At 32.1% G+C, this 16,142-nt stretch overlaps 1 protein-coding gene across 6 annotated transcripts in view; it reads right to left on the bottom strand.

Annotated features, from left to right (window-relative positions):
- LOC134687308 (inositol 1,4,5-triphosphate receptor associated 2-like) overlaps positions 1 to 16,142 on the bottom strand; it is a 126,824-nt gene that overhangs the window by 69,001 nt on the left and 41,681 nt on the right. For 4 of the 6 annotated variants that reach the window (XM_063547487.1, XM_063547484.1, XM_063547488.1 and 1 more), the window contains 6 exons: positions 14,396 to 14,497; positions 13,620 to 13,727; positions 12,695 to 12,776; positions 11,387 to 12,014; positions 7,304 to 7,343; positions 4,856 to 4,952 (listed from right to left, as the gene is read on the bottom strand). In XM_063547487.1, the coding sequence (XP_063403557.1) occupies positions 4,856 to 4,952; positions 7,304 to 7,343; positions 11,387 to 12,014; positions 12,695 to 12,776; positions 13,620 to 13,727; positions 14,396 to 14,497 (1,057 nt within the window). The remainder of the gene's footprint in view (positions 1 to 4,855; positions 4,953 to 7,303; positions 7,344 to 11,386; positions 12,015 to 12,694; positions 12,777 to 13,619; positions 13,728 to 14,395; positions 14,498 to 16,142) is intronic. The other 2 variants (XM_063547486.1, XM_063547485.1) reach the window with 2 other exon arrangements.

The raw sequence follows: 16,142 nt of genomic DNA, 5'->3' as shown, positions 1-16,142 counted from the left end.
TCCCTTATATGCAGAATTTATTCAAGAATCACAATTACACATTACAAAACCACTTGTAAAGTTCTAGGTAAACTGGATTTAATTTGGATATGATAAATCCAGATATATATCAGATTTCATAAATCCTCTTTGAATCTTGACAAGGTGTAAACAGGGTATAACAGAGCTGAGGGAATAACAGCACATTTTTATCTTTTTAATTTTAACAACATTCACACTATTTTGTGTTATTGATCTGTTTTAAACTTTTCTGAAAATAATTAAGTTAAAAATATGTTTATAGTACTGGTGTCAATCTTGGTTGGCATGCAGTGGCGGATCCAAGGGGTGTCCAGGGGTTGGAATCCCCCTCTTGACAATCAATGCTTTTGAATGGGGAATAGGCAACACTGGCCTTTCACTGCAGTGGAGCTTAAAATGCAATTCAATTTTTTTTTATAAGTAACCAAAATCTTGATCCATCGACCTTGTTGACTAATGGAGTACATTCTTATGCATAATAAAAATTCTTCCCTTCTATTTGGGTTCATGCACTTTGGTTCTTTTTAATGATCTAGGAAATAAATCAAAATGTAATATAGGTATCATTATCATTACACATCTGCAAGATGTATGGAAAATTTATTTGCTATCTAATTGATATGTCTGTGCTTGGATTATCAAGATAATGATAGAAATGTGGTCGCTTGTTGATTTATTTTTGCAAACCATTTAAAACGTATTAAAAAACTTAGTAAATATTTTGCCTCTTGCTTTTACCTATAGAGCAAGTGTAAAAAAAACAAAAAACCCCAACAAGAATCTGCCATAGAATTTGGCATTAAAATTAGAAAGATCATGTCATGGGGAACATGTGTACTAAGTTTCAAGTTGATTGGACTTCAACTTCATCAAAAACTACCTCGACCAAAAACTTTAACCTGAAGCTGGACAGATGGAGGAACAGACAGATGAACAGATGATCAGACAGACCCACAGACCAGAAAACATAATGCCCATAAATGGGGCATAAAAACCCACAAGAACTTGAATGCAATGTTGAGCAATACAAACCCCAAGGTCCATTTAACAATGGTCTTTTTATATTTTTGTTATCTAGATGAAATAAAGGCATTTTTTTAAATCCCCTGATAAAACAAGTTGATAATGAACTAATTTTGCAACATTTACTCCACTCATTTAAACAAAACATTTTCTATGAACACATTTTTGTTTAAGGCCCAACAGAAGCCCATCTTTGGGTTTGAGAATTTGGCATTTTGTTGAAAAGCCATTGATGGCCTTAGCTGTTTTCTATTCTTTGGTCGGGTTGTTTTCTATTTGACACATTCCCCATCTCAATTCTCAATTCTGTTTTTCTTAATGTGTCAAAGCATATGTATAACACTTATAACTGACAAGTATAAAAAAACATTGACAACCTCAAGCAATAAAACTAATCATTTCTTACACCATGGTGTTATTAATCGTATCATGTATTTATCCTAGAACTAGGTACATGCAGTACATATCCAACTTTAGTCAATTTTAACTGTATAAGTATCATGTATTAATCCTAGAAATTTAAGGCTTAAATTATATCAATTTTTGGAGAAAAATCTTATGGGAAAAAAGATGGAACATTATAGAAGTTACATAGATAAAAATGTTGCAATCCTATTGTTGTTTTCATCATTCGCAAAGCAGAGATAACATATTATATTAATAATGAAATTGGTTAAACAAATTTAACATGTTTCAAATCCAATATTACTTTTAATAAACCAACTTGTTTAAAATGTGTGTAATTGTCAGAATATTTTGTTTGTTCACAAAAACCGTTTAAACCTAATCAACATGTTGTACGATAAGGATCAATGCATAGTTAAACTTTAATCTCAAATTTAAATCTCATTATCTTCTAAATGAGCCTACCTGCTGCAGAGAATTGCTTTTAATTCAAGTATGAAATTCTTAACTAGAATACTTTCACCTTGAACACTAATCCCTCACTTACACAACTGCAGGGCTTTTAATCAAATTTAGAAAATTGTTCCATGTAGTTGATAGGTGAAAGTCTAAAAGAATGCAATTTACATTTTAAATTCCAAACTTTTGTTTGCTTTGGATCAAGATATACATACAAAAGTCTACATCTTGATTTATATATACAATCAAAGTATATATACATTCAATTTTCTCACTACTTACTGTTTAAATCTTTCAACTACATGTGATTAAAATAATTAAGGTTTTTAAAAGCAGTTATTTCTCGTGGTTAGCTGATACGTACTATACAACACTTTCATATCTTTTTGCAAATAGATAGAAGTATTTTATTTTGACTATCTACATTGAGACACTAGCCTGTTTAAAACATTGAGGTTGTTAATTTGAACCCCTCTTTGGCAAGGTGCGCCAGACATCTTAATCAATTAGCAAGTAGTAATGAAGAAAGTGGGCTTCCTCCACCAATAAAATCTGAGACATCAAAGTGTGCTGAAAGTGGCATTACACACCAACAAATATTTAATCTTAACTCATTGAATTCACAATAAATAAGACATAATAACTGGTTTTCAGGGATTTTCTGCAGATTTTCAAGTTAGAGCACATTTCTGACCTTGAGAAGTTTTTGTAAGAATAATTGCATTTACCTAAATATTCTCCTCATCAAAGCCATCTAAGTTAGTCCCTCAGGAATAGATTACAAAGACACTTCTGCTGACAACAAAGCACATGTAATAATGTCCCTTCCTGATATCAACATATAAATGTAATTGCTTTCACTAATTAACTGCATGTGTTTTTACAATTGAAGACTTGGCATACATGTAAATAAAGATGAATACCAGTTCAAACCAAGGTGATAGAAGCACAAAATATCCCAGTAATAACTTTTTCAATTATTGTCAGTGTTAATTATTGAATGTATGTACATGTACTAGGACTTGGACTTTCTAAAGCATAGTACTTGTGTCAATAAAAAAGCTCAATGACGGTTTAACTATTTGCCAAATAAATCATCTACTATAGAACAAGAATGTGTCCCCAGAACACAGATGCCCCACTCTAACTATAATTGTCTATGTTCAGTGGACCCTGGAATTGGGATAAAACCTCTTATTTTGCATTTAAATTAGAAAGATCATATCATAGGAAACATGTGTACTAAGTTTCAAGTTGATTGGACTTCAACTTCATTAAAAACTACCTTGACCAAAAACTTTAACCTGAAGGGGGACAGACGGACAAACAAACAAAGGGACACACTATCGTAGGAGGGGCATAACAAAATATTAAGGTGTATTTAGGGGTTGAAGTGGGTGTCCTCGTCTTTCTATCAAATCTTACGTGTTAAAATGAAATGTAGGTTCTCACTGCAAATTAGATTATTTCCCATGAATTTATTAGATTGAAATTATATGCACATCCTGAGATAGTATTCTACACCTGTGTAAAATTTTATCAATATTCATCAAGCCTTTTAGGAGTTTTGCTTACAAAGCAAAATCAGAAAAGACAGACAGACATATGATTTCTGTATTCCCTTGACCAAATAGAAAAATTGACTGAGAAAGTTCAAAATTGCTGTTTTCAAGTCTCACTGATATATAACATTAAATTTTGATTTAATTACTTTACTATTAATTATCAAATATTGATTTCAATGACAAGTGATTTTGACAAGTCAACTATAAATAATTTATAGATTAATCATGTCTTTTTATTAATGTAAACATCCTTGTATCTCTCTGAAGTAAGCATAGGGGTATGAAACAACATTTAGCCAAACTAATACTGCTTATAATGATAATTATGACTACTCTAGGGTCATTTCAGGTTTTGAACTCAAGTATTTAAATGAAATAAATCATAGACATTATGGTCCACAAACCTGTAAGAGGTAAAACTCAGTTGTATGCCCGAAGCTTAAGATAATAAATATGGTTTCCTCTTTACTTCCTCTTACATAAATACGGGTAATTGATTTTACACTTTTAAGTTATTTAATATTTTTAAGATTACACAATTTTTCAATCATTCAAATTTGATATCAGTTGTTTCAACATATTTAAATGGAGATTTTAGAAATATTACATGTAAAAAGATATAATATTGATAGATTAAAAACAAAATTTCACAATCTAGTTTTTTCCTCCTTAAATTAGCCGTGCATCTGTAGAACATTCAAAATGTCTTTCCAGGATAGTACAAGCATTATATCTGGCGAAATATGCCTGACGGTGTGCAGGCCCTTTCATAGCTGACATTTTGTACAAGTATAACATCCTAGTATTACTCCCCCTTTTTTCCTCTCCCCTCAATTAGCAGTGCATCTGTAGTAGATGCCTTTCTAGAATTCTATCATTCTCATGCACTTTATCTGGAGAAATATACCCTACAGTCAATACTTAATTCTTCCTTTGATATGGTGTACAACTATAACATGCTACGTTTTTCTCCTTTTGCAATTAACCCATCTCTCCCTCTTTTTCTCCCCCTTAATTAGCAGTGCATCTGTAGAAGGGATGTCAAATGCCTTTCTATGATTCCAGTATTCTCACTTTATTTAGAGAAATATACACTACAATGTGCAGGTCAGTTCAATACTAATTTTGCACAGACATCCTACAATTTTCTCCTTTCACAATTTATCCCGCTTTTATCCAGCAGTGCAACTGAAGTACAAACATTTAGAATATCTTCTAGGATTGCATTTAATCTCAATACATCTTCAAAATTAGACAAAGATGTTCACGACCTTCACATACAAAACTCTTCCTCTGATGTTTAGTACTACTTTATCAACAAATCAATCACACTAATAAAATCATATCACATTTCATTAGTAGAATCAAATTCACCAACTTACCTTGATTTTCAATACACAGATCTGGTTCCCTTATCACAGAATCTGGTACCTTAACCTCCTCCTCCTCTTTACTATAGGAGATACTATCAACTGACTGCTACAAGAAAAGATCAGTCATAAATTTATCACACAATAAATATATTCCCAATAAACAACTTGAACTTCTAAAGTATCTAACATCAAAGGGTGCAGATGAAATAAGAGGTACTTCATTTATCCTTAACAAATTTTGTGGCTGATTCACTTTTCAAAATAGATCGACAGGAGAAATTACCTACACTATTGAATAAATTACATGTATTTTCTCTAACAATTTTGCTCAGAGCTGATTTTATAAGTTTAAGTCTGACATATAATTTGCTTTACAATTCTTGCTATAGGCAAAGAGTTTTATACACTTCACAACATGAAATTGCAAATTTAATTTTGATTTTCTAAAGATAACAAATGTGACCATCTTTAATTTCTATAATATGAGGAAATTTACAACAGTTAGGTAATATACATGTATTTACAATATGTCATAAGTGTAACTTGAATGAGTTAATATTACTGTTATTATTGGCAAGTATACAAACTAGTATGTTGTCAATAAAATACAAAGGAAATCACAATTGTTATTATTTTCCTATCATCACAATAACAAACCCACAAACAAGAGGCCCCAATATATTTAGGCTGTTTATTTCCTCCATAAAAAAAAAATCAAAGTTTATTCATAGCAAATGTGATCCCAATCACAAAATATTCTCTTTTATTGCATATTAAAATTAAATTATCTTAACAGTTAACAAACTAAATCTAAAATAAAAAAATGAAAAAAAAATGAAGAAAATCACTTATAATCATGATAATACAAGATACACAATCAAAACAAAAAGAAAAAAAACCTCGAATATTTATTCCTTTTATCAAAAACAGGACCATTTTGCTTTTTTAAATTACATCATTTTCAATGCATTTTAAATCAAATTCATTAATGATATGCATCTCCCTTATGAGGTCAATGTCTAACTTCAATAATATATGACCTAAAAGTAAGAATTTTTTTTTCTTCCTCCTTATGAAATAAAATTCCCATTACAAGTCCTATCAACATTTTACTCATGAGACAGGAACATAAATAAAGACTTTTTACATATTATAGCTAACTAAATAGGGTCATTAAATCTTGGAGAACTTTGATATCATGTCCATTAGTGGATTTTTACTTTTAAGGAATCTGTCTTTTTTTCATTTGATTTGCAATTTTTTTTATCTTACAAAAGCAGTTAGGAGGAAAATAAACTAGAGGCTCCAAGAAGAAGAATCAGGCAATGTAGAAGAATTTTAAAACATGGCAAGAAAAAAACTTGCCAACCTACCTATCCTAGTTTGAAATTAGTTCTATCCTAAGTTAGAAATGGTAAGTCTTAAGTTTCTCCCTGTGTTGTTATTAAAAAAAAATCTAAATAACTTTTGGTTTGAATAATTTGTGTAAATTATCTCCCCTTATTTGTTCATTTCTAGTGCGTTTCAACCAATGCAAATTCTGACAGTCACTCCGACTGATTAGTAGATTTTATTTACTTTAAAGTGTAGTTCTTTTTCCTGTCATTTCTGCCAAAAATGATAAAAATTATTTATATACGGACAACTACTCCTATAAGGTCTTGCTGACATCTTTTGCTGTTTAATGTTTCCCTCTATACAGTGCACACACAGAAAAATATGTTAGCTAGCAATCAACAGCTGTTGAGGCATTTTAAAATTGTAAAACATTTGTTGTTAATAAAAATTTTGCAAATAAAATCAAAATAGCTGCCATTAAAAACCTATATGGTCCACTTTGAAAAGAATCTATAATGTCATTCTCAGTTTTTATATGAGGCCTAAAAGTTGTCTATTATAATCTACAAATATACATTTAGGGTCCTAAAGTAATCTACCATCCAAAGTCTAAGGCCTCATTGGCAATCATGCAGCATCTCTTTATTTTCATAGAGAGCATGGTATGAAATAATCATTTCTATAAGTTTACTGGAAACTGAATGAGTGTTTTTGTATGTTTTTTTGTATGTACCTCAATGACTTTAAAATCGTCATAATTAAACTTGACCATTAATTTTTGCAGTAAGAACAAATCAATATCTAAGAAGCATTGGTCTAGTAGAGTATGAGAAATTACACAGATTTAAACATAAAGTCCTATTTTCCAATAGATCATGGGCCATAACTCCTGAACAATAAAAGTAAATATCATAAACATTGAACTTGATCTTTTTTTTTGTCATCAGTATCAACATAAATTTAAAAACCTTAGTAGAAGGGTCCATAACCTATCTCAAAATGACTGTTGGCAGCTTCCCCCTGTTTTTCATTAATCTAAAAACTATTCTTATTTTCTTTGGAAAACTGAGTTTAAAAGGATAAAACAATGGACTGAAGCAGATAAAAAAAATAACATACCTTTAAAGAAGGTTCTTCTTCATTGTGGGAATCTTCATCTCTGAAAAAAAAGGTTCTTATTCATCATTCCAGAATGTGAAGCATCTTTGATAATATTTTTAAAAACATAGCCAAATATTATGTCAAATTGAAAACATCCTTTACAATTCAACCAATTATATAAAGTTATTCCAGTTTTGGGATAAACAATGGAATAACTAATAGTCCTTTAAAATTGTAAATTCAAAATGTGAAGCACTCTGGGTAACATTTTTGAAAGTATTTAATCAACAACTTCTAACCAATATATATTTTATTCTATTAAATCCAAAAGTCTTTTCATTTTATCAATGTAAAGGTCGGCTGTTGGTGTAAGCCTTAAAATATAAAATTATTTACTTTCTTCATCCATATTCGTCAGGAACACTCAAGTCAAAATTTTGAAAGCTTGACTTAAAGACCTATATGTCAGACCAAAATATAACTTACTTTAAATAATTTCTAGATTTATTAATGGAAGATTAAAGAAATGTAGGATGTTATAAGTTATCTATGTTCATATCCTTAGATATGGATATTTTAACACCCTGAAGTACCCCAGTACACCATGGGGCGTAGCCGAAGGGTTGTAGTCTGAATCGAATTGTGGAAATTAGGGTAGAAAGTGTAACTAAAAACAACGTTTTTTTCATTATCTAAAAAAGTTTTATTGAAATTTGGAAATTTTACATATTTTTTACGGGGTGTAGGGTACTACCTGTGGTAGAACCCTACAGGTAGTCAAATATAAGACGTTTTTAATACGGAGACAGAGAAACTGGATTGAGTCAAAGGAGTAGGTCCGGTAAGGACCGATTTTGGCCTCAAATTTCAGTTTCATCTGATGAAAGATTTTGACCACTTTTTAAACGCTTAAGTGTCTATTTCATTTGATTCAATTATTTTATGTGAAAGATTTTAACTCATTAAGTCATTAAAAACGATCCAATTCAAGCTAAAATTTGAAAAATCTACCAAATATGCATAAAAATGTCACTTTATAGATGGTTTTTGTCAAAATTGAAAGTGGCCGCATCCGTGTTCATCCTCAATCTTTATATATGTTATGTATTATCATCAAATACAACTTCCATTTCAATATTTTGGATGAACACAAATGCGGCCACTTTCATTTTACACGGAAACCGTCTAAAATTGAACGACAATGCTGGAATTGTGAAGATTTCAGTAATTTAGCATGACTAAATGGTGCTAGTACTCAATATATGTGCATTGTATTGTCAAAAACAGCCATTATTTATGAAGCAGAACCATTCTACTATCCAATAAATAACTATAAGTTTACATTTTAACAATTTTGTAAAACTGCTATATTTTGAGGCCAAAAAGGGCTCTTACTGGACCTACTCCTTTGGCACTCAATGTTGTGAGAGTAACGTCATAGATGATGTGACATCAACGTGGGTAATTTACATAACTAGGTCAGTAGTCCCATTCCTTCAAAATGTGGCAGTCAAGTGATGCATTTAATGAAATGAGTGTTAATGATTGGCATAATAGGACAAAATCGTTAATGAATTAAACATTGAATTACAAACATCATGAATCATCTATAGAATTCAATATTACACAAGGAGCAATCATGGAACTAAGGAAAATTTGCGTGAAGTTCCCCTGGATAATGGTTAGCAACTTCCGGGGATATGGGATAGCAACACTCAGGGGCTAAGGGTTTTGTAACGACCTGCATTAACCAATCAAAATCCTAGATATATACTAAGCCGGGGATAAACATTGGTTAACATCTTAGGGGGCTCATATTCAGATGCAGCAGTATTGAGGCCAAGGCTAGTCAAAAATAAAATTAGAATGTGTTTGAGTACACTAATGCCCCTGCTTAAGATTTTTTTTCAAACAAAACTAAGACAAATATCAGGACAGACATAAAGACTGTCAAGGGTAACACTTAATGCCCACCTTGCCTTGTGGCACGGGCATTAAAAACCAAAAACAATAACAAACCAACACTTTATACATTTGATGCGTCAAAGGTGCATTCAAATACACAAATTGTATTTTAACCACTTAATCCTAAAAATCATTGATTAAGTACAAGGGGACATAACTGTAGCAGAACCTCATACCCACAAGCAAAGCAAATATGTATATCAAAATGACATTTACATTCAACTTAAAACTAATTCACTAATTGGTCAAACAAGGGGACCAAAGGGAATAAGCTATGCCTTTACATTTATTGAAGAAGTTGCTGTTTGTGGAGGACAATTAAAAAAAATCTAAGTTGACATGACAAAAATCTAAAAATTCATTAGACAGTAACATGCACATCTGAGTACTGTGGATTCATTATTATTCATAGTATACCATTTTTTTGTGCATTTTGTGAGTACAGACAAACCACGAAATCAAATGATCAACAAATAACACATTTTCAATTGGCTTGTAAGCAGACTTCAGAAAACCACTAAATCAAATATCCACAAACATGTAAGTTATCCTTAATCCATGAAAATTGCTACCAATGAAAATAAATGAATCCACAGTATTAGAATCAAACAGTATAATGAGGGATATGTATATATGAAAGACTATACAGAAGAAGTTGAGATAACAAGCTTGGTGCCAGACAGGCCTGAAGTTTAAAGTTGAAATAGGAATTACTCATAAAAACAACCTCAATAGACAGAATGTACATCTGCATATTAGGATCTAATAATATACTAAATTTCATGTTAATAGGATGAACCAGGAAAGAGAAGCTGGGAGGATAAGGTTGGTTCTCATATTTGTAAAATGTCTATGGTGAAAGGGGTATAATTTTAGATTAACTTGCCTTGGAACAAAATCCTTCACATGGTAATTGTGGCACATCATTAAATAGACAAGAGTGCACACACTGAAATGTCTCGCCTTCTTTACTAATCATTGATATTATGTTGATAGTCCTAAGTATAAAGCTTTATTACAACTGTCACATAAACTTAACATTAACCAAGATAACAAAATAAAGACTTAGAACCATGAGAATGAGGTCAAGGTCAGATGACCATACCAAGCAGACATATACAGCTAACAATGCTTCCATACAACAATTATAGTTGACCTATTACTTATAGTTTAAGAAAAATAGACCAAAGCACAAAAACTTTACACTGTTCAATGAACCGTGAAAATGAGGTCAAGGTCAAATAAAACCTGCGCCACTGACATATAGATCATAAAATATTTCTATACACCAAATATAGTTGACCTATGGCTTATAGTATAAAATAAAGAGACCAAAACTCAAAAACTTAACTTTGACCACTGAACCATGAAAATGAGGTCAAGGTCAGATGACATCTGCCCGCTAGACATGTACACCTTACAATCATTCCATACACCAAATATAGTAGACCTACTGCATAAAGTTTGAAAAAAACCAGACCAAAACACAAAAACTTAACTATAACCACTGAACCATGAAAATGAGGTCAAGGTCAGATGACACCTGCCAGTTGGACATGTACAACTTACAGTCCTTCCATACACCGAATATACTAGCCCTACCGCTTATAGTATCTGAGATATGGACTTGACCACCAAAACTTAACCTTGTTCACTGATCCATGAAATGAGGTCGAGGTCAAGTTAAAACTGTCTGACGGGCGTGAGGACCTTGCAAGGTACACACATACCAAATATAGTTATCCTATTACTAATAAGAGAGAATTAAACATTACAAAAAATCTGAACTTTTTTTTCAAGTAGTCACTGAACCATGAAAATGAGGTAAAGGACATTGGCCATGTGACTGACTGAAACTTCGTAACATGAGGCATCTATATACAAAGTATGAAGCATCCAGGTCTTCCACCTATTAAAATATAAAGCTTTTAAGAAGTGGGCTAACACCGCCGCCGCCGGAACACTATCCCTATGTTGAGCTTTCTGCAACTAAAGTCGCAGGCTCGACAAAAAGTATACAAAATTTAGTTTTGACAGACAGGGTGATTCCTATAAACTAACCTCCCCCCGATAAAAAACAAATTCAAGAGACTTGTATATAATAAACATACATATAAATTTGTATATATCAGTTACCTGAAAACATCCTGTCTAAGCGGCTGGAATGGATAGGACAAGTGCGAAAAGCTGTAACTTGAGTACGAAACATCTTCATCGAAAACCACCATGTTATCTTTCCAACAATAATCCTCTACTCCCTTGCTGCTTGTGTCGATATTATCCCCAAGATAAACGTCATCCCCCATTAAAGTACATCCACTACTTAGCCGACGTTGTGGCTGTGCTGCCACATCACAATTAGATTGACTCTCGATCAAATCAATGGCAGATTCTGAATCTGTTGATCCAATTACAACATCAGTTTTATCCGATTCCTTAGAATCGTCGATTGCAGCTTGGTAACTGAGCCTTCTCAAGCTGCTTGTCATAGAATCTTCTAACGAAACAAAACTGTCCTCGTTTTCATTAATATCAATGTTTGTATCACTTTCGGAACGACAATCAAATTCTAAAATGCCATCAGTACTGGAGTTTTGAGAAAGAAGACGATTCCTAACAACAGTATTTTCAGTGCTTACTGAGCTACAATCGTTCATGTCATTCAAGTTCTCTCTACTAGATTGTTCTTTGTTTAAACTAGGGCTATCAGTTAATATTTGAGGTAATGGTCTGTTTCCATTAAAGAAATCTATTGTAAGTGCCTCTAAAAAAAACCAAACAGTTAGTACAATTATAAACGATTTCCAAATTATTTCAATATCCTGGTATAGGGAGGGGTTCTATTATCCTCAATTGCTGACATTGTGATAGTGGCTCCTTTCTTTATGGATAAGCTTGCATTTTGTAAGGGGTTTTCAGTAATTTAATAAATGTTAACTTTGTTTGAAACTTATTCAAATCCTTAAATCAAGTTTAATAGGGAGCTATGCAATAAGATTTATAGGTTAAGGATGATTTAGATTTTGACATATTGTATAGGCATCCCTGTAAACAATACAGCCATTTTAATGGATATTCTATAGTGTGTCTTTCTATGTTGTGATGTTACACTATTGTTTAGGGTAAGGGTGAAGGTTGGTACCTATTAAAACATTTAAACCTGCTGCATTTGTTTGCACCTGTCCTAATTCAGGAACCTGATGTTCAGTAGTTGTCATTTGTTGAAGTGGTCCATAAATGTTTCTCGTTCCTTATATAGATTAAACCGTTGGTTTTCCCTTTTAAATGTTTTTTCTTTTACAAATTGTGAGTTGGATGGAGAGCTGTCTCATTAGCACTCATACCACATCTTCTTCTAAATCTATATATTTGGGGTTTTAAACTTAATATTAATGACGACTGCAACATCAATGTATACATGGAGTTATTGGATAACTTTCTTACCTACAAGTGGAGAGCTTGCAGAACTACCTGTCCCAAAACAGCTACATTTACGTAAAGAGGATTCTTTTTTCTTGGACTTGTTCTGAAAATAAAACATTCCAATCTTTTTTGAGATCATATACAATGATTTTTTGACATACTGTTATTTTTGTTATCTTCCAAGGCATTTTTCAAAGAATGAACCCAAAACAAAACATTTTACTAGAATAAGCAGGTTAAACAGATGGCATGATTTAAGTGTTAAGAAACACTCAATAAAATTTCATAACAATTTTGATGGATGATGGTTAAAAGCCTTATGAATTATCTTTAAACCATATTTCACAGGGAAAATTGCACCCAGTGCTTTAGGGTTCTTAGCAAACCCCTTTATTCATTACTCTTCATCTAAAGGAAGTGTGATAAATCATGTAAATAGAGATAGAGAGAAAACCAACTATAGGTTGCATTTCTGTAAATATTGACAATGCAATTTCCCAAAAGGAACTCCTTTTACGGCTAAAACTGTACCACTTTTACTATGAAGTTTTGAAAAAAATCTTATCCTAGAACTGAAAGTTAATATGCACTACAATTTTTTTCAAAGGTCAAAATATAGGGCTGTGCAGCATATTTTTAAAGTTTATATGCCCTGAACTTTTCAGAGCTTAAACTAACACTAATTTTCTTAACTACCCCTACCTCAAATGAAGGGTTACCACAGATTTCAATGTAAACAATATGCACATGTATATTTACCGTTAACATTCCCAAGTTATGTCTCTATGAGATTGAACTCAAAGAGCATAACTTGGAACCAGTATGTAAACAAAACTTATTTTCTATGAATATTCTAATAAAATCTCCCCAAAAGAGGCATGGTTTAAGAAACTGCTGTATTTACAAAGTGCAACCTATAGATTTTTTGTTTATTTTTTCAAATTACCAGCTCAAATGTTGACTTTGTCAGATGAAGGTCAGATTTAAGGGCCAGAATTTCATTGAATATTCTCCTCTTGATTGTATCTGCTGAATCATTCATCTCATTCTCAAACTGAAAAATAAAGAATGCAAAAGTCAAACTTGACATTAACTTTTACTTTGTTATCAGAAATAACAAGAAAAAGAATAAACTATCCAGAAATGATTGCTCTTATAGAGGTGAGTTAAACCCATATATTTTTGTAAAGTATGTTGGGGCATTTATTTTTCATTTCTTACCAATAAATATCTATATATAATTGAATAGATTTGATGAAAATCAAACCAATCATTTCTGCAATAGTAATTTAATATAAACTGAATATTGCATACTAAAATGATACTGAACAAGAATGTGTCCATATAACACAGATGCCCCACTCAAACTTTCATTTTCTATGTTTAGTGGACCATGAAATTGGGGTAAACACTCTAATTTGGCATTAAAACTAGAAAGATCATATCATAGGGAACATGTGTACTAAGTTTCAAGTTGATTGGACTTAACTTAATCCAAAACTACCTTGACCAAAAACTTTAACCTGAAGTGGGACGAACTGACGGACGAACAGACGGATGGACGCACAGACCAGAAAACATAATGCTACATAAAGATAATCTACTATTGTAGGTAAAATAGCGATAAACTGATTATCATGGGTCATCTCATCTGGATTGCATTCTCATGTTGCTGTACAGGCTCAACCCAGAAAGTTAATCTACAAATATGACGCCACCTACACTGATTTCATCCTGACATTCATTCTCTATATCTTTTTGTACTATTCTCCATATCTCCTTTAAATCCATTTGTCTGGAAAGTTTATTGGAATACAGATTCTCCTGTAATAATAAGAGTAAGTAAATTTTTTGTCATATCAGAGGGAAACAATTCAGTGAAACAATAAAAAACCCTGTTTTTCCATATACAATTTGATTTACATTGGCAATAAGGCTGCATATGGTACAAACAACATAAAAATATGTTTTACGTCATAAAAAATCAGCTTCAATTTTATTATTCATAAAACACATAAGTTAAAAAATAAATGTTTTCCAATTAAGTTTTTACTGGGTTTTTTTTCCTGTTTTATTTTTGAAGAATCTGGTTCCTTATGCAAATGAGGAAATAACAAGAATGTGTCCCAAGTACACCGATGCCCCATCTGCACTATCATTTTCTATGTTCAGTGGAACGCCATTTAGGGGTCAAAACTTTAATCTGGCATTTAAATTAAAAAGATCATATCATAGGAAACATGTTTAGGGCTATTCCATTTAAACATAGCTCATACACACGGACGGCAAAGAAAAAAAATTCTATCCCTGGCTGTTGTCGGAAATAAATTGCTTCTATCCAGGTGTGTGTATTGATAAAAAATGCATCTCTACATGGATATTGTTAGCTTGAATGAAAATGCTTCTCTGGGGGGCTGTTTTATAAGTGGTGAGAGAATCATTTGTGTTTTTTTTTTGTGCGTTTGTTTGACAATTTCGGCCAAACCAAAACATGACATCCGAATCAGTTTACCTCTTTGAACCACGCAGGAATCCAGGTTTAGTTCAAAGCGCATTTGCGACCGGGATCAAAGTATAAGAGAAAAAGGCAACCGGATATGGAAAAGAAACGAAAACAATCCGGATATCGTAAAAAATTACGATTTTTTTCAATAAAAATTTTACAGTCGGGAGGCTCTCAATCTGCGCAGTCAGGCTACCTCAAACAAACATTATTTTTTTTTAATTTTGGTCCTGCCAGGTACAGTGTACATAATATATTTGTCTATCTGTAGGTTTGGGATGATGTTTGGTTCATGTTCCTATAAATGAATCTGCCCCACATCTTCTCAATTTCTTTCTCTGACAATCCCAAACTTTTGGTCCTGAAATAGGGGAATTGGGTTTAAAAAGCTAATTTCCTAGGGGAAGTGCTGCCCAAATTTTTTTTAGGTTTGGACTTAGTTTGTTTTTTTCGGGGGTATTTTTAAAGGGGGTAAACTAAAAGTTATTTCAGGGGGATTTTAAAAGGGGTAAACTAAAAGTTATCTTAGGGAGATTTTTAAAGTGGGTTAATATAATCAATCTCTTTCTATTAAATTCCAAACTTGTGTCTGGTAACTGGAAATAGAGTTTTATATAACTTAAGCTTATTTCTAAAGGGTAGTGCTGCCCTTTTTTAGGGTTTGATTTGGCTTTTATAACTTGCTGTATTATATTTCAGTTGCTGCATCAAGGATGCAGGAGCTCTATACTTTTCACTTCGTCTATCTGTCCGTCAACTATTTTTGTCAAGCTAAAAGTCAAAAATTATATACAGTAGAAACATGAAATGTTATGTAATACACGGTTGTTAATAATATATCTAAAAAAAAAAAAAAAAAATAACCTACCTACTGTCCCTTCAAAATTTCAAGGGGGTGATTGGAAACACAACATTATTTTATGTAGGCCTAAATTTCCTGCAACATTCCAAGATTTTTTATTTAAC

Source organism: Mytilus trossulus, chromosome 10, assembly GCF_036588685.1.
Source record: "Mytilus trossulus isolate FHL-02 chromosome 10, PNRI_Mtr1.1.1.hap1, whole genome shotgun sequence".
Classification (NCBI taxonomy): domain Eukaryota; kingdom Metazoa; phylum Mollusca; class Bivalvia; order Mytilida; family Mytilidae; genus Mytilus; species Mytilus trossulus.
Note: the sequence above shows the minus strand (reverse complement) of the source record. Positions and strands in the feature narration are given on the sequence as shown.